General features: G+C 40.1%; 1 protein-coding gene across 1 annotated transcript in view; it reads left to right on the forward strand.

Moving 5' to 3' along the window:
* Positions 1–1,088: 1,088 nt before the first annotated feature.
* SOX5 (SRY (sex determining region Y)-box 5) overlaps positions 1,089–22,596 on the forward strand; it is a gene marked incomplete at its 5' end in the record, with an annotated part of 32,622 nt that continues 11,114 nt past the window's right edge. The window contains 3 exons of the mRNA XM_010183189.1: positions 1,089–1,266; positions 6,923–7,095; positions 22,375–22,483. Coding sequence (XP_010181491.1) covers positions 1,089–1,266; positions 6,923–7,095; positions 22,375–22,483 — 460 coding nt within the window. The remainder of the gene's footprint in view (positions 1,267–6,922; positions 7,096–22,374; positions 22,484–22,596) is intronic.

Raw genomic sequence — 22,596 nt, forward strand, 5'->3', positions numbered from 1 at the left:
CAGAATCAGCTTCTTCAGTGTCTAGAGCTGAAACCCAGTTGTATGATGTAACACTTCCAGTAGCTAAAGGATGGCTTTCATAAGTCACAGTGTCAGAGGAAAGGTAACCTAATATGTGATGGATGGATCTAATACCATATCTATTAGTTCTGGTTATTTAAAAGTCAGTTAAAATCACTGCTGAAATATCCCCCTTGCTGAAAAGTGTTTTCTCCATTCCCTGGTTTTTTCACCTTATTTTATTTTGGTCAAACAAAAATACATGGCTTAGAATTTTAGTGTGCACTGTCTGTTACTCTGTGTAATCAAGCCAGGTTTAGGAATAGTTCCAGTTACCCTGCAAAAAATGTCACCCAATTTTTCTATTTTTGCATAATAAAAATTACTGAAATCTTGTAGTTCAACTCTGCAGAGCATTAAAAAAATATAGGAGCTTATGCAGAATTATCCAGGTTATTGTTTCAAATTTTGTGGAAAGAAAGGGCAGGTTCTTCCTGCTGTCTGGTTGTGGTGGAAGAGATGTATTTATTTTCTATGGTATTTTTGTGCTTGGAATTCTAAGCCTGGGAAGTCCAGAGGAAAGCATAAGTTTAAAAAAAAAAAAAAAAAGAGGGAAAAATAAAAGACCAACAAAAAAACCCAACTAAAAAACCATTCACTCAAATATGTTTGCCCACTTTGGGTGGTGGTAGTTGAATTTTAAGTGAAAATGCTCTTCAGTTCTTATTTAATTCATCCATATCAAGTTTAAAATAAAATAACAAAAACTGTTACTGTAAAATTGCTCTTCATTTTCATCATAGAAGCATGTATCTTGTTGATGTGAATGACTTCTTCAGAGACAATTCTTACATCCAAAGTGCAAATGGAGGATGTTCTCTGATCACGTCATGCTCATTTTCCAGTTTATCAGTCATCTCAGTTCCAAACTGAAATGACAAGATGGTATCACATTTGATCTTATTATATATCATACAATCTTTCGGATTTAGAAGTTCATATGAGCTGAAGACAACTGTCTTTGCTTGGATGGTGGTGTGCCAACAGCAGTTTTTAAATAACGTTCTTTTCTTTTCTGCTTGTCATAGGATGAAGTGGCCCAGCCTCTGAACCTTTCAGCCAAACCCAAGACATCTGATGGCAAGTCTCCCACATCACCCACCTCTCCTCATATGCCAACTCTGAGAATAAATAGTGGGGCCAGTTCACTAAAATCCTCTGTGCCAGCAACATTAGCTAGTCCTTCAGCCAGAGCTAACACAATAGGTAAGCTCAGTTTCATTTGTCCCTCCTTATAATGATTAATAGGTGTTATTAGAAAGCAGGCATTTATCAGTCAATGCCAGAGAGTGGTGTATGAGCTGTCACGGGTTGACCATAATACTACATTTTTTTATATTGGTGAAGAAACTCCCAGAGACTTAGGATTTCAGGAGGAGTGTCTTAACTTTTACAGACTTGGAAAACAGAAGCCTGTGTTATTTCAGATACTGCTTGATCAATAACAGTCAATAGATGCTGTTTGTTTAATGGCATACATTAAAGACAGTGACCTGTCTAATGGTGAGTGTTAAGGACACATGATATTCTACTATGTCATCTAAGACTGATGAACAAACTTTAAAAAAATTCCCTTTCAGTTGAAAATTTACATATGCAAATTGTGGTGGGTTGACACTGGCTGGATGCCAGGTGCTCACCAAAGCTGCTCTATCACTCCCCTCCTAAGCTGGATGGGGAGAGAAAATATAACAAAATTATATAAGCTCGTGGGTCAAGATAAGGACAAGGGGAGATCATTCAGCAATTACAGTCACAGTTAAAAGAGTCTCGACTTGGGGAAATTAAATTAATGTATTAGCAATCAAATCACAGTAAGATAATGAGATCTAAAACTAAATCTTAAAAACATCTTCCCCTCACCCCTCCGTTCTTCCCGAGCTTAATTTTACTCCTGATTTTTTCTGCCTTCTTCCCCCGAGCAGCGCACGGAGACAGGGAATGGGAGTTGCATTCAGTTCATCACACGTTTTCTGTGCCGCTCCTTCCTCCTCAGAAGCAGCTACTTCCTCCTTACACTCTTCCCCTGCTTCAGTGTGAGGTCCCTCCCATGGGAGACAGTTCTCCACAAACTTCTACAATGTGAGTCCTTCCCACAGGCTGCAGTTCATGAACTGCCAGCGTGGGTCCTTTCCATAGAGTACAGTCCTCCAGGAATGGACTGCTTCAGCATGGGTCCTCCAGAGAGTCACAAGTCCTACCAGTAAACCTGCTCCTCCTCCTCCTTCTTCACTGACCTTTGTGTCTGCAGAGTTGTTTCTCTCTCATATTCTGACTCCTCTTGGACAGCAGGTCCTGTGTTGGAGCTGGCTGGCATTGGCTCTGTCGAACATAAGGGGAAGTTTCTAGCACCTCCTCACAGAAACCACCCCTGCAGTCCCCCTGCTACCAAAACCATGCCATGCAAACCCAATATACAAATACGTCTTTGCAAAATTACAGGTTTAATTCTTATTCCACTAAAAAGCTGCATGGAACATTATTTTACTTTGGTCTAATACGCAAAATAATAACCAGGTTCATTCAAAAAAACAAATTTGATGTTCTATCTTGTAAAACATCTTGACTGTCTGTTTTTAACGTTGCTCCAGAAAATAATGTTAATTCTTCCTCCTGTCAAAATTACCTTCTTGCCTAAAGACCACCTAAGTAATAATAGTCCTAGTGGTGATTTTACAAGTCTAAGGTGTTAAATGGACCACTGTGTGTGTACGTAAAATATGTACACACCTCATTCTTCATCCTTCTAAATGAAAAGTTTTATTCCATGAAGTGACTGAATATAACCTGAATTAATATTTCAGGATGTAAATCAGGCTCTGTTTGGGGAAGTAAGGGAGGTAGATTGTTGTATCTTTGCTATTGTGTGTCCTGTTGCTCCTAAAACATCTCCTGCTGCCCAATTTCAGAGATGACACAAACAAAAGTAACCATAGATCAAACGTATCAGAAGCTGTTTCAGTTATATCTCAGTGCCAAGTAGTAAATTTTTTTGTGTCTCTATGGGTCAATCTCCAGCTCTCTGTAGTCCATATTCTACATACACAGACACCAGGAAGACCCATAGTTTTGTCCAAACTTCAAAACAGATCTAGCTCCCACTGCATTACTCTCCCAGTGTGCCTGCATGATTATTGCTAATGTTGATAGTTATGTATATCAGACAAAGAATATGCTTCTGTGCCTTTTAGAAAAGAAAATAACTTTATTTGGTATGACATGTTATATAAATATTTTGTAAATACCACATTGTTAATTCTTAATGCATATGTTATTATTAGGTCTACACTCTTTAACTGTAGTAGGTAATAATATATTTCATTTTTAATTTGCTTGGCCCTACTGCTCTCCATGCACAATGCATTGAGTTTCAATTTTTGCACAGTAATTTTTTTGTCCTTAATAGAGTGAGCATCACATTCAGATGTAGAGTTAAGCATCTGACCTGCATCTCAGTGGCAGGACATCTCTTGTTCTCTCCTCTCCAATCTTCTTTCCCTACACACCTGATATTTTTCATAGGTTTGAGACCCCCGCAATTTACTTCTTTTTACAAAATGCAGATTTTGAAATGCTGTACCTGTAATGAGTGATAATGTAATTGCATAAAAGCTGTGAGGATGAATGGAGCTTTAAAGGTCACTCTTGTAAGAAGAATTAATGTGTTATACCATTAATAAACCATGGAAAACTGTGGAGCAAAAGATAACATACTTAAGTTATTGCTAATGACATAGAGTTCACTGCTGTATATCTCTTAGCTACAAATATAGAAAGTGACTTTTTGAGGTTGCTAAGCAGTATCACTGTGCATACTGTATATATAAGATACGCAGTCTTTAACTGTGGTGCAGGAACTGGACAGACATAGCCTACATCTAACAAAGGTCTATCCTTTAATGAAGAACTAGAAGAATGAAAGGCTTGTGAACACTCTGCAGAATCTTTTCCTGCTAACTGCTAGGTCAGATCCAACCAAAGTTACAGCAAGTAAAACTCATTACTATGTTAAAACCATTCGGTGATCTTAAAAAAGTGTGCATGCAATTTCAAGTCACCCTCTAACAGGTGACAAAAAATGTTGATAGCATTTTTAGCAAAGGGACTAAGATCCCTACAAATGGTAGAGAAACTTTTTACCTAGAGAGATGGATCGCTCCAGGAAAGGTCACTGGGAAGCATGCAGTAATTTGCCGGACAGTAACTTCCACCATTTGATTGACTGGGGCTGTCAATGCATGTCACAATTTGTCTGTCCTAGGTGTGCACAGCCCACTGTGCTGGGATGCAGGTGAGCTGCCTCTTTTCACTGCCAGTATCTACAAATTAAAACCCTTCTCTGAAAGCATTTCTTCAGTCTGCTTGGTTTCCATGGCATGGAGAAATGCTCATGTATTGTTCAGTTGTCTTTGGAGGACATAAACCTACAGCCTCTTGTGATTAAGAGCATAGCTGCATTTGGGCCTACAGATTTGTAGTCCTTTTCTGGATCTATCCTTGTAGTTATAAATTATGCTACAGACTGAGCAGTCACAAATGTCGTGGCTTCATGTATGACTTTAAATCCAAGCATTTCTTTTTGGGAACAGGCATATGTCCATGTACTAAAAACAGAAACAACTTCTCTCTGCCCTTTGCCATTATCTTCAACATCTCTATGCTCGTTTTGCAATCCTTGTAACTAAGTGCATTTCATGTAAGGCAGTTCCCCTCTCTGTCAATAATTCACCTACCCTAAACAACAGTAATTTACATTCAACTCGCTTCTATATTAATCATTTCCCTGCACACCAACATCTTGGCAGCTACTGAAAAACATAAGGAGTGCTTTCTTTTATTCACTGTCATGTCCCAAACTGTCTCAAAGATAGCAGTATTCAGGAAAAGCCAAATAGTCTGGAGAAGGGCATGAATTCCAGTTCCTAGGCAAATTCGGCTGTATTACAGATTGAAAGTACTATACCTAGCCTAATCACGAGCACAACCAGCAGTAATGCTACTGTTTGTTTGTTTGCCTCCTTTTTAATTCATTCTGGCTACATGCACACTTGATCAGTAACAGATGCAAAGTGGGGAAGAAACCAAGCAAGTTAATGAAATGGAGGTAAAAAAAATCAGCTGGCAGCACGTGCTGGTGCAGGTTGTGTCCTTCCTTATGCTGGGAAATCTGGAACTACTGGAATTCCATTGGCTGGGAGTTACTGAACTGGGTCATTTGGTAAAGGCAATGTGGATCAAGTTATTTCATATAAAACTCTCAGGGTTCCTGGGTATTTAGCCAAAAGCTGTTAGCACAATTAACAACAGTCAAACTGCACAGTAACTTTTCTTTCTAGTTTTTGCACGCCAAGGAAGACAGGAATACCAGTCCCATTCTGTCCGCAGTCTGAAAAAGAAAACAATAAAAACCCAAACCAAACTAAAATCCTGACAGCAGCACAGCACTGAACTCATCTGACATCAGCTTCTTCCCTTGAAATGTTTTACGCAGCAAGGCAATGTCCTATGTTTTTGGCAATCACCAGATCAGATAGAAGAGTCTAGCAATACAACAAGGATGTGTAATCTGACATGATTAGACAAGGCTCTTTAGGAACAGAACATTCATAATTGAGACAAAGAAAGAGTATTAATAACACTTTCCTAACGCGGCAGTTAGCCATTTTATATTTCCTTTCTTTAATCTTAGTGTTTTTCAACAAATCATGGGATTTAATAGCATGTTTTGGCAGATTAGAGGATTTATGGCCCAGATGTTTTTTGTTCTAAAAATGGATTAGGGTGTAAAGTTTGCTGGAATCCATGGAACATGTTGAGGCAAGCCGGTCATTTTGTGTGTGATTAGTGCCTGCCTTCTGTCTCATAGTCCCTCCATCTGTCACAATTCACCAATGGATCTGGTTAGATTTAGCCTCATGTCACAAACAGAAGTCCCTTTTCTGGGCAATTTCATATTACAGATTCATTTTATGCTGTTTTTATGCCCTAGTTAAAAGACAGAAAGAAGTGTGCATGTGCGTGCGCGTGTGGCAATGTGGAGAGGGGGAGGGATATTGGTAGATATTAGCCTCTCCTTTAATGTTTGAAACTGGGGCTTGGAGTCTCCCATCAGTATTCTATCCTATGAATCACATGCAGATCATAATAAGTATAATCTACAATACGCTAAAAGAAAAAAATGAGAAAGTGTCACATTTAAAATTAAATAGTATTAGCTGTGCCAGTGATGCTTGTAACATTTTAAAAGGAAATAATTCAGTGACTACTAAGGCTAAGCCCTAGGCTGTGAATTTGCAGCAAAACAGTGGACATTTGACCTACTATTAGCAGCATGAATAGGAGTGGGAATGGAGGTCCATGTAGCTGTGGTTTCTTATACATTTCTGAATGACAGGTGGTGGTGGGGAGCATTCAGTGGATGAGGTTTCTCTTCCCAGACATTATGCATTTCATATCAATAACAAACCTCCACCACCTGTGGTTTATTTTAATGTATTCACAAGTTTTAAGAAGGGGAAGGATGAAGTGGTCTATTTTTAAGAGTTTGGGATTGCTGGCGTGATCAAAGCTTCCCCTAACTCTTATCCAGTTACATCCTGCTGCATACAAACCACAGGGCTAACCTCAGCAGTGTCAGGGAAATATTGAAACTAATGAGATCAAATACCAGGACGATGATTTTGGCACTGAGGCTTCTTATGCTTTCTATCCAGGTGGCTCTATCATGACAGTAACAGAATTACAAAGCATGGATGAGTTTCTAGGCATTATCTTTTAACTCTTTCTCATTAATAATGGTGAGCTATTGGTTTATTTCATCGATGAAAGCTAAATTGTTTTCTTGTAACTTTCTTTTTTAAAGATATCCTTTCTTCTATCACGTCGTCAGGTTATTTAAATGACCATGATGCTGTTACCAAGGCAATCCAGGAGGCCCGGCAGATGAAGGAGCAACTTCGGAGGGAACAACAGGTGCTGGATGGGAAGGTGGCTGTTGTGAATAGCCTCGGTCTCAATAACTGCAGGACAGAAAAGGTGAGCTTCCGAGACTCCCTTCACAACAGGTCAGGAATTGTATTTGGCTCTCCCTATGGATACATAGGTGGTTCTTTCTTTTTTTCCTCCTCTTTCTTGCTCTATTTTCCTCTTCCCCATTTTTAAAGAGAATAGTTCCTTCTTTCAAAAAAAAAAAAAAAGCAAAAAGCAAAATTAAAACCACGACCGAAAGATGACACAAGAGAGAGACCTGGAGGCTCCTGGGGGAGAGTGGGAAGGAGGCAGAGATAGTTAAAGCCCTCACAAGAACTTTGGAGACCACTAATTCTCTGTTCTAGCCTGTCAGCGCATATTATGAGAAGGTGATCTTGGAAATCTCTGGGTCTTAAGTGGAAACCTTGCTTTATGGAAATGCTTACATGTGTTTGTGAGATGAGCTGGATTTGAAAATATTCAGGCTTCTTTAGGAACATAAGCTTTGCTGATAGTCAGGCTCAGCTTCTGGGTGTTTAGCCTTGTGAGGTTGTCATATATGATATTTTGTGACGATTGCAATGTAGCACTGTCATGTCATGTTAGATGACTTAATGAAATTGAAAAAATGGAGAATCGACAACACAAACTGCACTGAGTATTTGCAGTGAAACTTAGTATGGGCCTTACCACCTTCTGCTTTTGAGCTAGCCAGTGAAGCTGTGCTGTAACAAAGTATCGACAAAATGAGTATTCTCTAGTAAAATCTGTACATACTGTAACTTGTGTATACCAAAGAGGTTGTGATTTTCTGTTTTTCTCTGGAAATATCTGATGTCTTTCCATGCACTGCCCTGGCTTATGGAGGATAAATAGACCTGCCAGTCCTTGCTGCCACATTTATAGTGAGCCATCCTTACAATACTGCCACCTAAGATATATATCCAAATTCTTGTCTGCATCTCAACTATCATATGCTTAGCAAGACTTTTGCCTCAGTTCCTCTCTTCCCTGGCAGAATTTTCTGAGATGATACGATCTTCATCATGCAGCACAACACAGGTCACCGTTGTTGCATTTGGTGTAAACTGAATTTTATTGAAACTGCTTCTAGTGGCTTTTCCCCATAAGGCCTTGTGTGAATCACTAAGACAGGCAAATAAATAGAATGAATAAAAATGATCAGCTATTTAGCAGAAACTTGAAAGTCAGTCATCCTAGGAAGTTTGTGAGTCAAACAATATTGTCCAGAATGAGCAGATTGCTAATTTGGACAGCTTTCCATTTTCCCTGTTTTCAGATGGAGTTTGATCAATAAACTGTGAGAAGCCAGCAGTCTGGGTAATGAATGCTAAATGTACGTGTGAGTCTCTCACTACTGTACTTTTTTCACCAGCGTATCTTGGGTGTAAGTGATGTAGAAATTACTCCAATTTGATGCACTTTCCTGAGAGGAAGGGGAAAGAAAAAAGAGGTCAGTGTAATAGGTATCTGGCAGTACATACAGTCTCTCTTAGAAGAATGAGTGTGGGCATGGGGAGAGAGAAAGAAAGAGAGGGATGGAGCATGTTTACAGCATTTCACATAGAAGAGTACCAGAAAGGAAAAGAGAAAAGCAGAGTTTCAGATATAAGAAGAAGTGAGCACAAAGGAATTTATATTCAAATATTTAAGCATTCTTGAAAGGATGCTCGGAGCAGAAATTTCTTTTCTCTGCTCCCCATGTAGAAATGACTTTAACACTCAGCCAGATGCTAATGCAAAGTGACTCAAGCTATTCCTCGCAAGCATAGCTAAATTGCCGTTATTTGTTAAGCGCATTGAATTCAGCTGTGGATACAGCAGTTGGTTGCATTCAGAAAGCATCTGTACACTTTTTTTTCCTTTTTTTTTTTTTTTAATCCTCCAAAGCAGAGAAAACTCTACCTATCTCCCCCCTCTCCTCCCTTGTGCTGTCTGGGAATTGTCAAGTGACAACCGACCAAATCCTTTTGGACAGGAAGCCTTCATCCTGAGTTCTATATACTTGCAAAGCAGGCCTTGTGGTTGGATCAGGAAGCCCATTAAAAGCACTTTGATGGTATGGAAATTCATCTTCATGAAGCACCCAGGCCCCTAAGCAGCATGCTGTTTAGCTGTGGTTACAGATCAGTCATTCACATCGGAGGGCAGTAATTGTGCTGACGGCTTGTTCGGCAATGGAAGTACATAAAATAATCCCAGGCTCTCCACCATGGCATTGCGAGTTAATCTTCTTTAATACAGATCAGCTGTTGTTCTAACACATGACTTTATGCTGGCTCTAGTGACTCTGCACAGCCTTTTGATTAAGTAACAGGAGTGGAACCATCTGCATTCACTTTATTCTGTTACTTTCCTATTGTTGGGATTCTCTTTACCCCTTCTGTTTTCACTTCTCACCCTCAACTCCAGTTGAAGTTTATTTTTCTTTCTAATTCATGCCTCCTGGTGGGCTTGTGGAAGGCTGAGGGGGGAGTTCTTTTACAAGGTATCAAGAAGAAAAAATTGTTTGCTCAACTCAAAATTTTTTTAAAGCAACTGTAGGGCTTGGAGGTTTTGATACAAGAAATGTCAAAACTTTACCAGAGTGCAGTGATTTATTTTATTTTTATTTTTAATTTTTATTTTTAAAGTGGAGACAGGAAAGGACAGAATCAAGCCTGAGCTCTCCTAGACTGTAATGGCATTTGAGTTGCTGTGGTGACCACTTAAGCTACTGAGCACCAGTTAGCTTGTAGGGTCTCCTGAGCTGTCTCTTGCATTTGACTCTACAGAGGAAAAGACGTAGGCTGTAAAGTTTAGGTACTTGTTCTCCTTTCCCAGATATGTTCTGGGCCATCCAGTGACTAGCCAGCTGTTAAGTTCCAATCCAGACAAACACCCCAACTTCTTCAGAGTTTGTTTCTCTTTGATCTAGGACCTTAAAGTTTTCTCTCTTATTAAGAGCAGGATTTGAGAGGAAGACAAATTGAATTGAATTAAATTTTATTCTGTTTTTTTCCCTGTTTTCAAGGGAAAGAAGAAGAGATAGTTGGAAAGGTGGGCAGTGAGAAATAGAGTGTTGCAATGTTACTACTCAGGGTTTCTCTTCAGATGCTCAGGGAACTTAAAGGCAGCCCTCTGAACTTTTGGGTCATCACATTTTCTCACTGCTTGCTTCCTGTCAGGGAGATTTTGAGGTGAGGCATGGAATTAAGAGAGGGTTAGCCTCACGTACCTATGTGTCCGTGGGTATATTCATACTTAGACATGTACATTATGTCTATAGTTACGTACAAAAGAAAGACCTCTTCCTTGCTGCAGTGGCTAGTGTAGTTATGGAGACCTAGGATTCTCTGAGATCTTTAAAGTTTTTTTGTTGCATGACTTGCTGCCGCAGCCTGCCAGTGAAGGTGGGCTCTGTGCAGGTCTGAACACGTGTGTTGGACTCCTGATAGGAATTTATCTGTCAAGGGTAGATGGTCAGGCTCAGGGCTGGGATCAACCTTTGTGAGTCTCTGTTAAAGCTCTTGGGACTTTTCTCCACACATGCACATGGCCTGTTGTCTGGCTTATGTTCCCAGATGGGTTGATCCTTGTGGACAGCCAGACCTGCCAGCTGCAAGGCAGTATTCAGGCAGGAATTTTGTGGAATTGGAGAGGAACTGTATAAAAGGAGACATAAATGAGAAAAGATTTTTTAAAAATGGCTAGGATGATTTGAGTGAGTCACTTTGTGGGCATCTAGCTTGGACCATCTTGAGGGATTTGATTTTCAGAGGATTACAGTAAAAACTATGAGCATCATGATGAACATGGATTTCACTAAAACCTATTTTAATTGCAAATGCAATAAAACATATTTTTACATTACTTTTCTTGGAAACATTTCCATGTATAAATGAGAAGTGTGTGTATATGTTTTTCTGGTTTCTTGGAAACCCAGGAGCATAGTTTTATTTATAATTGTAATCTACAGTTAATTATAGCTTGATATGTAGTATACATAAACAATGTTACCTTTTATGTATTTAGCTGAGAGCGCAGATTGTCATCTAGTGCAAACACCACAATGGGCAACATCAGCAAGTGGACTCCAGTCTATTTGTTCATCCCCGAAACTGCCTGTTCCTCTGCATAGGAGATGTACACAAACACAAAGAGCCAGCCTGTGTGTGCATGCATACAAGCCTACAGTGAACTCTTGGAGAGATGCGCAGTACAAACATGCACTGAGCTAGCCAGTAATTTTCTGACTGTAGTCAGACTGTCAGACATTTGTGCATGTACCCTGGTAAGTGTTAAAAAGGAGGAAGGGGGTCACACAGGGAGCCGTTTGAGCAGCTGTCTGTGTACACTGGTGCAAATGCAGGTACTAGTTTCTGAATGCTGGTGCCTGCTGCTGAGGGTGGCGGTGGCTGGGAGAGCTGTGTCAGTACACACAGCCACACAAGCATTTCAGACGGGTAGGGATGCAGTCACACTTGTAGCATGCTCTGAGATGAGTGCATCCAAATACATGCAGCTCCTGTGCTGAAGTGTTTCTTAACCTGTGATACAAGTTCTCCATGTTATTGCTTGGAGTGTGTCCTTTTAAAAGGCTCTGACATGCACTTGTCTGCTGGGCTGTAACTAAAGAGCCATTTGTAACAATATTTATTCCAGCATTGTAAGCAGGAGCCTACTTATTACTCATGCTTATGAAACACTGGGTTCAGGATGCCTTTCCTCCCATTACCACCCACTTCTCCCCACTCCCACCCCCACCTCTCCCTCTTCCCATTAAGAGAGTGCCAAACATGAAATGACAGTGACCAATGTTGACTTAATGTGGATGTTTAATAATGAAAAAAGTGTGTCAGTTCCAGCGTTAGTTACAAATGGCAGTAAGTATATCGGGTGGCAGCCCTGTAATAATTTTACATCCATCATTCCTTCCTGATGCCTCGCTGGCTGCCTGATGGATGGGGTTAGCAGAGTTAACTCTTAAGAAACTGCTGTGATCTGCTGAGCTGGAATGAATACTGTCTCTGCTCTCTCCCCTCAGAGAGAAGGGGGATATTACGAATCTCAAATCCATAGATCCTGCTGTCTTTGAGAAATAAAACACTGGAGCTCACTTTACTAAAGGCATAAGGAGGAGCTAGTATAACATACAAGATTTACATTTCTTTTGCGGTAGCGAATTTTACTTCGACGACATTTTTTTTCTTCCCCTAATGGTTAAATCTGAACCAGAAAGTCAAGAAAAAACTGGAGGAGAGAAGAGCAGGGAGGAGAAGAAAAGCAAAGGTTTGGTTAAACAGCCTGATCCCATACTTACTGCAGACGCTGACACTCTGTGGGTCAGGATAGAGTGAATAAGTTGTAGTGATTGAAACTGGAGAAAACAGGACCTAGAGCAAGCCGGGCTTCCCAAACAGGAGAAACCCACTGGAAATAAGTCCAGAGGTGCGGTACTAACATCATAAACCAACTCACTTTGTAGGAATTAAAATCTGCCCATTTTCATAATCTCTGTAGTATTTTACTGGAAAATTACTTTAGCATTCCCAGTGACTAGCAGAGGCTGTATGACCCACAGACATGACATACACACACGTATCCTTGCAAGTTCAGCAGACTGCTAATATATACGTCCCATAATGTGTAGCCCGCTCTATTCCTCACTGGCCTGTAAAATGCTAGGAAAGATGATCAGTGTAATATTTTTGTTCTCTTCTTGCAGTGTGAGCAGAGATCATTCTGTTTAGAGTAATTATTATACAACATGGGGACCAGGAAGTATCTTGCAGACAATGGATTGTTACAGTCCCACAACACAAAAATTAATGTATTATCCTAACAACTGTACGTCCCCTTCTTATTACCCTTTTCCCTGCTGTCTTCCTAATTTTGTCTTGCTGAGGTTCTTTGCCAAGAAAAATTCTTGTATGCAGGTTGAAGCCCTCTTTGATATTGCTATCAACACAAAGCAGACAGTTTTCAAAAAGCATGACAAGGCAGGAAGCAGGTATTGTCTCATCACCCATCCATCACCCTGTGTGTCAGCCTTTCAGTGAGTCCAGTCAGCAAGATGAACAGGATCATTCGTGTTCAAGGAGTCCTCTATTCAACAGGGCTACTGTATCCATTGCTGTTTTGCCTGAAACTTTCAGTAAATTTAATTAAAAACACATGTCCAGTTTGCACACTACAAAGATCAAAATTATTTTTGCCCAGCACATTAAACATTTTGATTTGCTTCAGCTAAAAGTTTATTCATTTTTGCTATTCCTGCTCCCAGCTCCTTTTTTTTTATGCCATTTGCTTTGTGGAGCTTGTGTATATTTGTATTTACAGCCTCTGCATTTAATGGCCGCATGCCTTATTTTCACAGATGGACAGTGGAAGACTTCCCCTCCCCCCTTTTCTTTTAGTAAAGCCTGCCTTTGGTTTTGCTACTTTTGTCACAGTGCCACTACTCTCAGTTAGCAAGTGCCTACGCATGGGAGGGAGAGATTCTGCAATGAGGATTTTTTTTAATTCCCCCAAGATCTTTAGCTCTTTATTTGAAAATGCCTTTTTTTCCTTATGGACCATCATCTATTAAATGCCCAGATACATTTTTCAGAGAAAAATTGTGTACATATGTGTGTCTTTAGTACATCATGATGGCAGGGGTGCATGGGCAGGGTTAGCTAATAAAAAATGAAACATACAGAGGGAGGGACAAATGGACAAAACATGGATGTGTGCATGAAACTTCCATTGAAGTTAAGGAGAACAGCAGGCAGAGAGGCAAGGGAAGAGCCCTGGATCCTTGCAGCTGTTGAAGTCTGAATAAGAGTTTAAGTCTCTGTTCACTCCACAGGGCAGAGATTGGAAACATTCACAAGCTAGTGGGGATCAGGGAGGACTGCACCTGTTTATACCTTAGTGGAAATTTTATTAAGCCCAATAAAGATGGATCAACTTCCTCCTGAAAAAAACCACCGTACAATTGATTTGGAGTTCTTATATCTTTTGAGCTTTTTGAGTCTTTGAGTTTAAGTTCTAAGCTGTGCCCTACAGCCACAAGAGCTAATGACTTCCTGAGATTTTATTATTATCTTTACATAATCACAATAGTTAGAGCTTTCGGCACATTCATGAACACCAGCATCAGTGCAATATCTCTCTTCAGTAATAGAGGCCAAGCCTGATTCTTCTGTGAATTGTGTCCACTTAGTCTCCTGGGGGATCAGCCTGTCCTGTTCTGTCCATCCTAGTAAGCAGGTGTTCACTCAGCTGTGTGGCAAACAGCTGCTGGTATGTTTTGGGGGTGCAGAATTTTACTTTTAATTGTATTGATGCTGATGCTGGGATGTAGACAAGCTAAGCCTTACTGCATGACTGGGAAAATGTGATTTCTTTCTCAGGAAATAGCCAAGATAGTGTGTCAACTTCTTAATTAGGGCTGGAAGAAAGGTAAGTAAAGGTACAGCAGCCTCCATAATTTCAGTACCTTCTAGGCAAAAATGGAAAAGAGTGGTTGATATAGCTATAATGCTGCTGCACAGTTGAGTCAATCATTGTTTAATAAACAATTGCCAGGAAAGCAGAGAGTGTTCTTGCTTTCTCTTTACGTGCATGTAAACCCTTTTTCCCTGGATATCCTGCATGGGTTGTGATTTTCATCTTGTTTCAGTTTTTGTGTACTGCCTCTTTCCTCAATTAACCCTTTTTTGCCTCACTAATCAGTGGTAGCAGCTCTTTCAGACTTGCTGTGAAATTCTTCATTAAAATTTACATACCAGATTTCACCCAGACGTCTCAAAACTCTTCACAATGGTGGAAAAATGTGACAATCTCCATCCTGCTTAGTTGGGGAGACTAATGTGCAGCGACTGAACAATTCACGCGATGTTACGGAGTGTGTCAGCCCAGAAAGCAGTCTGAGAGAGAAACTGGGTCATGTAACTCTTAACCTATTTGCAATCAGTGGATTACAGCTGCATCTGGTTGAGGTCAATGCCTATGCTCACACTGTAAGAACTTTTGTAGGACAGAAGCAATGTCTCATTGTTCTGCTTTGCTTTTACTTTCTTTTTTTATTTCTTCCTTAAAGTAATGGGCTGGGCCAGCTCAGCCTGCATTTTCATTTATAAATCCTGACTTACACTATCTCTCACAGCTCATCATCAAAAAAAAGGAGGACCTCAGTGTCCTCATTTCCTGTAGAATTACTACTTTCAGTTTGTTTCCAAGTCTAATAATATATTTTACTGAGGAATTGATTCTTTCTCAAATAAAGAATTAGGAAAAAAAATCTTAGGGACCTGACCCTTTGCCAAGTTATTGAGGATTTTCTTCTTTTTATTCAGTAGACTGTGTCTTGTCTTCAGTGCTTTGAAAAGTACTGACTTGAGAGCTCTTAGAAACCAAAGACCAGCACCCACAATGTACCTCAAAGAAAATGACTATACAAATTTCAGCACATTTCTCCTGTGAGTGAGTATCTGTTCCTGAGAGGAGAGTAGTTAAATGTCTAGGCCTACTTGATTCATCTGTATTTTTCCTTATAACACCTCATAGGGCACCTCTCTATTGGTATAGTTTACAAATTGGATGCAATGATTTCCAGGCAGTATTGATCCAATCTGCATTTGAATATATACCATAAACCAAACGATGTGGTTTCCCTATCAAGTGATGCAGCCCCAATTAAGGATGAATGTAATAATTCTGAAAGAAGCACCATACAATCAGGAAGAGTTACAAATAAAGAATGTTATTTTCTTGCTTCTGATACTGCTTTTAGGTTCTGTGGGTAGATTATTCCATGAAAAAGAGAGATCTCAGATAAGCAAGACTGAAAGAGCTGAGGAGATGGGTAAATGCATTGTTTCTTCATACTCAACTTTGATGCGGCAACAACAAAATCTCCCAAAATCTCCCAAATTGCTGTGACATTATAAATAATCTTTCATCTTCTTTGGTGGTCCACAGAGTTTATATAATTGAAAGGCTAAAACCCATCTTTGTTGTTTCTTCCCTTTTCATTAGTACAGTAGAAGACTATAAAATTGTGCAGCCGGAAGGGCTTTTAAAATTACTGAGTCAACATTTGAAAGTCTCACTCTATCTTATCATTTCATGCATGTGCTTTTTATGAGTTTCACAGCCCTGCAAGCGTTACTTAAGCGAACTCCATTGTAATGGCAGATCTGTAACTGCTCTTCTCTTTACTTTATTTCACTTTCCTGAGTAACGTGTGCCATCACCAAGAGACACAATTCCACACTCACAAAGAAATCATAAGCTTGAGGTTATAATTTTTAATAAAATTCAGGAGTGCTAGTTTCAATTCCTAAAACTACCAGTCTTACTAAGGAACCTTTGGCAAGTCCCTTAATACATGACTCAGTTTCCCATCTGGTAAACAGAGTTAATAATGCTGCTTTTCTTTGTGAAATTTTGTGGCTAAATTCACTGATCAGTGCAAAATACTTTGCAATGTGATCTGTTACACAGAAAACCCTAAATGTAAATAGAAAATCCCTTGGAAAAGTGCCAGAAATTCTCTTAGAGCAGTTTTAGGTCTAACAGGACCTGGACTGTAGCATGATTCAGACTAAGACATAGGCAGTATGCACAGCACCTATGTTGAAGTACCATGGCATTACAGTGCAGGAGTAGATCCTGGACTGCAAATGATTCATCATGTGCAAACCCCTGGGCACACCTCTCCATACTGCCAGTGGTTCCCCTAAGTTCTTCCAGCTCTCTGTCATCTGTAATGCCTGCCTACCTCATGTTTTCCACTTTCTGAAAGACTTTATTTTATAACACAGGCTATTCTGATGTTTATTATTGCAAGAGGCAGAGGAATTGCATGGAAAGATTACTTTTACAAAATCTTCACTCATGTCAGATGTAGGATAAGACTCTTCACCTTTTTGGAGAGCTAAGGAAAATATCATAATGTTGAATGAATAACACTTGGCATCATCAGTGTGTCTGATAATTAAAGATATTTTCCTGTCATAAACAGAAGTGAACTTTCATTGTGAGATCATAGTCTAGCAGCTAATCTGCCTAGTACTTAAAGACTTGGTATATATTGACCAAGGTACGTGTCTAAACAGTTGATATTTACTGGGGCTTTGCTGAGAGAGGACTTCTGTCTCAGCACCACAAACCACATCAGATGGTGCCACAGGCCCTGTTCAACAATCTGAGATAAAAACTCAGTCTATTTGAAAGTAGAGTTTAGATGTGGGGACTTTTCCCAGCAGGATGGTAAATAGCTGTGGACAAACTGCACTTGGAGAGGGAGGGGGCAAATGGGACACTAAAAAGGATAATAACAGGCAACTGTATGTTTCTTTTTATGTATTGACACTGAAGGGAACCAAGGTAGCAGACACTCTGTCCATTGGTGTATTTGTAATTCTCAGGTGAACTGATGAGCAAGTTTCTCCTTGCAGTCCATAGGTAAGCCTGGTTGGCTCACTCCAGCTACTCTACAAATGCAGTTTTTTCACCTGGCCTTTCAGTTCACTTGGAATAAGAAGTGCCTGAACACTTCTCTTCTGGTGTTCTTCACTGGCTGTATCTCTGCAGGCATCAAACTGGGAGGCAAAATGCTCCTCTCAGGGGAAATGGGGGTAGGGGTAGGGGTAGGTGAGTAGGGAAGTGAAGAGTGGACTGCTTCATTGAAACTGCTAACCTTGAATTATGCAATCGGAAAAACAGCTCTTGCCAAAATACAGATCTAGCAGAGTTCAGAGCACTGTCAGTGTTTGCCAAATACCCCAGCCAAAAGGATGTCTCAAAGAGGAGGAGGAGGGATCTGTTGTCATATGCCCAGTATTCACAGTATTCTGGAAAAACTGTGGAGTCCTTCAGGAGCGAAGGCATGTGCCTGGTCTCAGGTGCCCCCTGTGCATTGGTACCAGTGATCCAGCACAAGATAGGAGCAGCGGGGTCAGAGGGAAGTAGGCAAATGTATCTGAATGTCTTTATTTCTCAAATATGTATTTCTTCACATTTGTGTAGCAGAGGGAGGAGTTCTGGCAAACATTATCAGGCTGTTCTACATATGTTTTGACTCTTCTTGTTTTATGTTTCTTCTATGAAAGAGACTGCAACCAAGTTCTTGTCATTTTTAGATCAATGTTTTGTTAAACTATGACAGCTATCCATGACAGAGAGCCAAGTAACTTTTGCAGCTGACCACAAAACTGAGTCTGACTTGCGGTGCTTAGTCATTTTTTATATATTTTTTTTCTCCATGGCACATTCCCTGTGTGTATGTATTTTTCATTGTTCTTTTAAATATAATTGAATCATAGGAGCTGTGGTACAAATCAGTCATCTTCAGCAGATTTCTTTCTTTGATTAATAACATTTTAGAAACTTCTCATCACATTGTGGCTATTGAAACCTCTCTGGTTATGCTTTGAACAATTGGGCTATTGCAAGATTGAATGGTCTCTACAGTATTATCTTCTCTGGTTCGCCCATTACAATTTTTAAAAGACAACAGAGCTCTTACTGCCCCTATGGAGAGTCTCTTCTACAATCCAATAGAAATGACCATTAGGATAGTTCTTCCCAACCTCTGTTGAAGTTCTTCACAGAGGAAAAAGATGTTTATAAGACATCTATAAGCCTTCTGTGGCCTGATCCAAAATTCAGAAATTTAGAAGAAAATTAATAACTTCATCTGCAACAAGAGATCCCTGTGTTTCTGCTCCTGCAAGGGCAGAAGTGTTCCTTACTGTTTATTTTCCCTGCTTTGTGCTGTCTATTTTTTAGCAGATCTCACAAGCAAGACTTTGCAGTACTTTCCTGGGTCTGGACCAGCCTTGCCTGTTCTTCCCAGCAGTTGCTGGAAGTTCTTCCCCATTGATGCCACTCGTGCATTGCTTCAAGAATGAATACCATTTTATACCTTTGGGGTGTGGGGAAAATCTGACACAAAGAGATTACCACTCCAGTTATTTTCTTGTAGCTTTAAAAACTTGAAAGCATGTATAATTTCGTCAGCTGAACTCTCTTCCCCATTTCTTTCTCTGCCCAGCAAGACAATTGGATGTGGAGCTGGATATAATGATAAAATAACTAGACATAGTCCAGCGTAGTGTGCAGGAATTTGACACTGCCTCCTGAATTGTAGTGCTGTATGACAACTACTTTATTAAAGTGTGCTGCTGAACATCCACCTCTTATCACTGGATGGTACCACAGCTTGCTACTGTTTACACAGCTAATCTGAGACGGCAGAGTGGTGGCAGTTTTAAGGATGTGTAATTTGCTCTTGAATTAAGATAATGAAGATAAATAGATCCTCCTTTTGTATAAACTTGTGGATCTCTTGTCTGAAGTTCTTTCTGTTCTGTGAGAGGAGGCTGAGCTAGCAATGTGAGCAGGTTGCCAGTTTATTTGGGGTAAAGAAAGAAAAGATTTTTTTTTTCTTTGTTTCTTTGGAGCTTCCATAAATACTTTCTCCCTAGAAGACAGACTAGGAAAGGTAGAGAGATGATTCCATCAAATGAAAAGCAGTAAGTCATCAACTGAATCCTTTCAAGCAAAGCAACATGGGAAGCCTGCTTAGCCCCTTTTGAATATTTTGTAATTGTGAAAATATTTCTGTACATCAGGATTGGGAAAAATCAGCTGCCATGTGTTCAATGGGAAGAGCATAAGACAGGAGATCAGATCGCTACTTACATATAGTCAGGCTTTTTTTATCCTGCCAGAGTGTTCCTGATCTCTTTCTGCTCTCCTAATGCTGTTGCAGAGGCTTAGGAAAGAGCAGGTCTTAGACTTACTCCTGCCTGAGTGCTTTTTAAACTTAAACATTGCTAAATATTAACACAGAAAAGTACAGCTGGCTGTTTCAACATCTGTTTCAAGACCAATGTTGTGCAGAAATGCTTTTTAACTGCCACCTTATCATTGTTGATGGAATTATATTGTCACTCTCGATGTTTCAGTAGCATGGAGCGTATTGTCACTATGCTGAAAGGATGGTCTCCATGCTCACCCCCATTTCCACTGTCCGCAGGGCCACATCCAAGCACTAGGGCTCAGCAGTGCAGCCCAGGAGCTCAGCACTCATCTGGCATTCCTCTGCAGCCCCTCTTTGATCATGCCTGCACCCTCTCACTTCATCTAATGTGGCTGTACCTCAAAATCCAAAACTTTGCCCAAGATGAATAGCAGCAGAGCATCTGTAGGCTTGTTAAGTCAAACTCTGATAAACGAGCTGTACCCGGGGTGTACATTGCAGACAGCATGTGGGAGTATTCACTGACCTTAAGACTCAATCAGATCATGTTGGCAGAGTGTGGTTCTGAATGTAACTGCCTCCAACTTCAACAGCTGCGTTTACTGCATAAAGAAAAAGCTGTTAAGCCTATGCCCTTTGCGCTTTCAGCTCTGTTTTTCTAAGAGGTTTATACATGATTCAAGAAAAGTCTGCAACAGAATGACTCCCCTCCCCCATAGTATACCCAACCAGAGGAGATGTTCTTTTAGATTTTAGGTTAATGGCAGCATTTTTATATGATTTCTGACAGAAAAATTTCTGAACTGTTATCATTATGAAATTGACAGTAAATAGATTTTTTTTTTGAGGAAAAACTGTTGACTTGTATTATATAGCTGAGATCTGTTTGGAAGAAATACAAATTCAACTTATTCCTGACTTTCTGTCTGCTGACGGACTGCTTTGGAAATGAGAGCCGAGTTAAAACCGGTAGATCAAAGAGTTTGGTAAAGCTAAATGCCTGAATAGTTCAGGTGCTTATTCGAAGCTCCTCCAAGCTTTCTGGATCTGCTGTGCCTGGAAGTGTTACGGAAACCCTTTTGATTGTGATAGGTTGACGGTGCTGCAGGAGCTTTTCCTGCAGACACCGAGAGGATAACTCACCTTACACGGTTTCAGTGGTGGTGTGTCTGCTCAGAGACAGAGCACCAGGCATGCAAAAGGATTCTACAAAGAAAATGAATGTTGAGAGAAGGAGAGTTAACCTCGTGTTCCATAAATTGTGTGAGTGGATGAAGTTGAGCAGATTAGCCTTGTTTTTGACTCTCTCAAGAAAATCTTTGTGAAATGGCTTATGTGAATTTGAATTGTTCTTTGAATTGCAGATGCAGGGACATCACATTGCAGGAAGCGTTTCTGTATTCGTATTGTTCTCTTTTCTGTTTTCTATAGTACAACCCAGTGACATTATTAGGCTACATAGACTAGTTGTAAATTCTCCAGTTGCCATGCGAAGTCTGAAAGTTTTTTTAGTTTGTTGATCATCTACAGTCATCAGGAGTGGAACAGAGCAACAAAACAGCAATCTTTCTTTCAGGAAGAAGCTCAGAAGAATTTTTCGACTGGAGCCACTTTATTATCATTCCGTGTCATGTCATTTTCTTAGCTTTGCAGAAGGCACAGCGCCTAACGTTTTGAAATGTTAGTATTGCTTTCCTGAAAGATTTATTTTTAAACATATGATTGTCAGGAAGATAGAATGTTTATAAGTAAAATTCATTGGGAAAAACAAAAATAGTTGGGAAATGAAACACCTTCGTATTTGCAAAGTCAAACAATTCATTAAGTAGTGAGGTGTTTTGAAGAGAACATTAGAATTAATGGCCCTGGCGTGTTGTTCTGGCAATGTCTTTAGACACCGCTGCAGCCTGACATTAATTGGCAGCATGCACTCGCCTGTTGCAATCCAGGGTTCACAGATAGTTCTGACTAGAAGAATGACAGACGGGGTGTTAGTAGGGTTGGGTAAAACAGTCTGGACAAGAACACAAACTGCTGCCCAAGTATCATGCTTAATTCAGGTTGACCCTTTCCCAAGGCCTGGGTAAGTTTGAACCACAGGTTGGTTTTTTTTCAGTATGGGCTGCTTCCTAAAATACTACCTTTTAAAAAAGAAAAAGGGCAAAGTCACCCATGTCTCCGCACTTTGATTGCAGGGTGGAAATAGAGTAAAACAATAAATACATTGCAAAAGAGCATGTATCATCTAAATTTCCAGTCCAGCTTTGCAGTCCCAGGGACATAGAGTTGAAGTATGCTTCAGATATGCAGCCAATTTTATCGTGCCTAACTAAACCAATCTTTTCAACACCATGATGTTTGCTCATCATTAGCTAATAAGCATGTTTTAAAAAGGACTTGCTAGAGTCTGCAACCATATCCCTTCCAGAAAAAATATTATGTATTCTTAAATACCTGGTTCAGTAAGCTGTTGTGAATAAATTATTATCCAGATTTCCTATCAACCTTCTAAATTACTTAAGAACTTTGCAGTTACAATGTTTAGTTATTTTCCTGATCCAAATCCCGTCATCTTGCCCATACAGGACAAAACAACACTGGAGACCCTGACTCAGCAACTGGCAGTGAAACAGAGTGAAGACGGGAAGTTTAGCCACGCAATGATGGATTTCAACATGAGTGGAGATTCTGACGGTCAGTACAAATGGCTTATCCTTATTTCCAGGTTTGTGTGTACATGTCAACGGGATCTGGAGCCGAATCCAAGTGCTTTGGAGGCCTGTGAGGAGTAAGAGCGGGTAACGCTA

Source organism: Mesitornis unicolor, unplaced genomic scaffold (genome assembly GCF_000695765.1).
Source record: "Mesitornis unicolor isolate BGI_N332 unplaced genomic scaffold, ASM69576v1 scaffold39350, whole genome shotgun sequence".
Lineage (NCBI taxonomy): Eukaryota > Metazoa > Chordata > Aves > Mesitornithiformes > Mesitornithidae > Mesitornis > Mesitornis unicolor.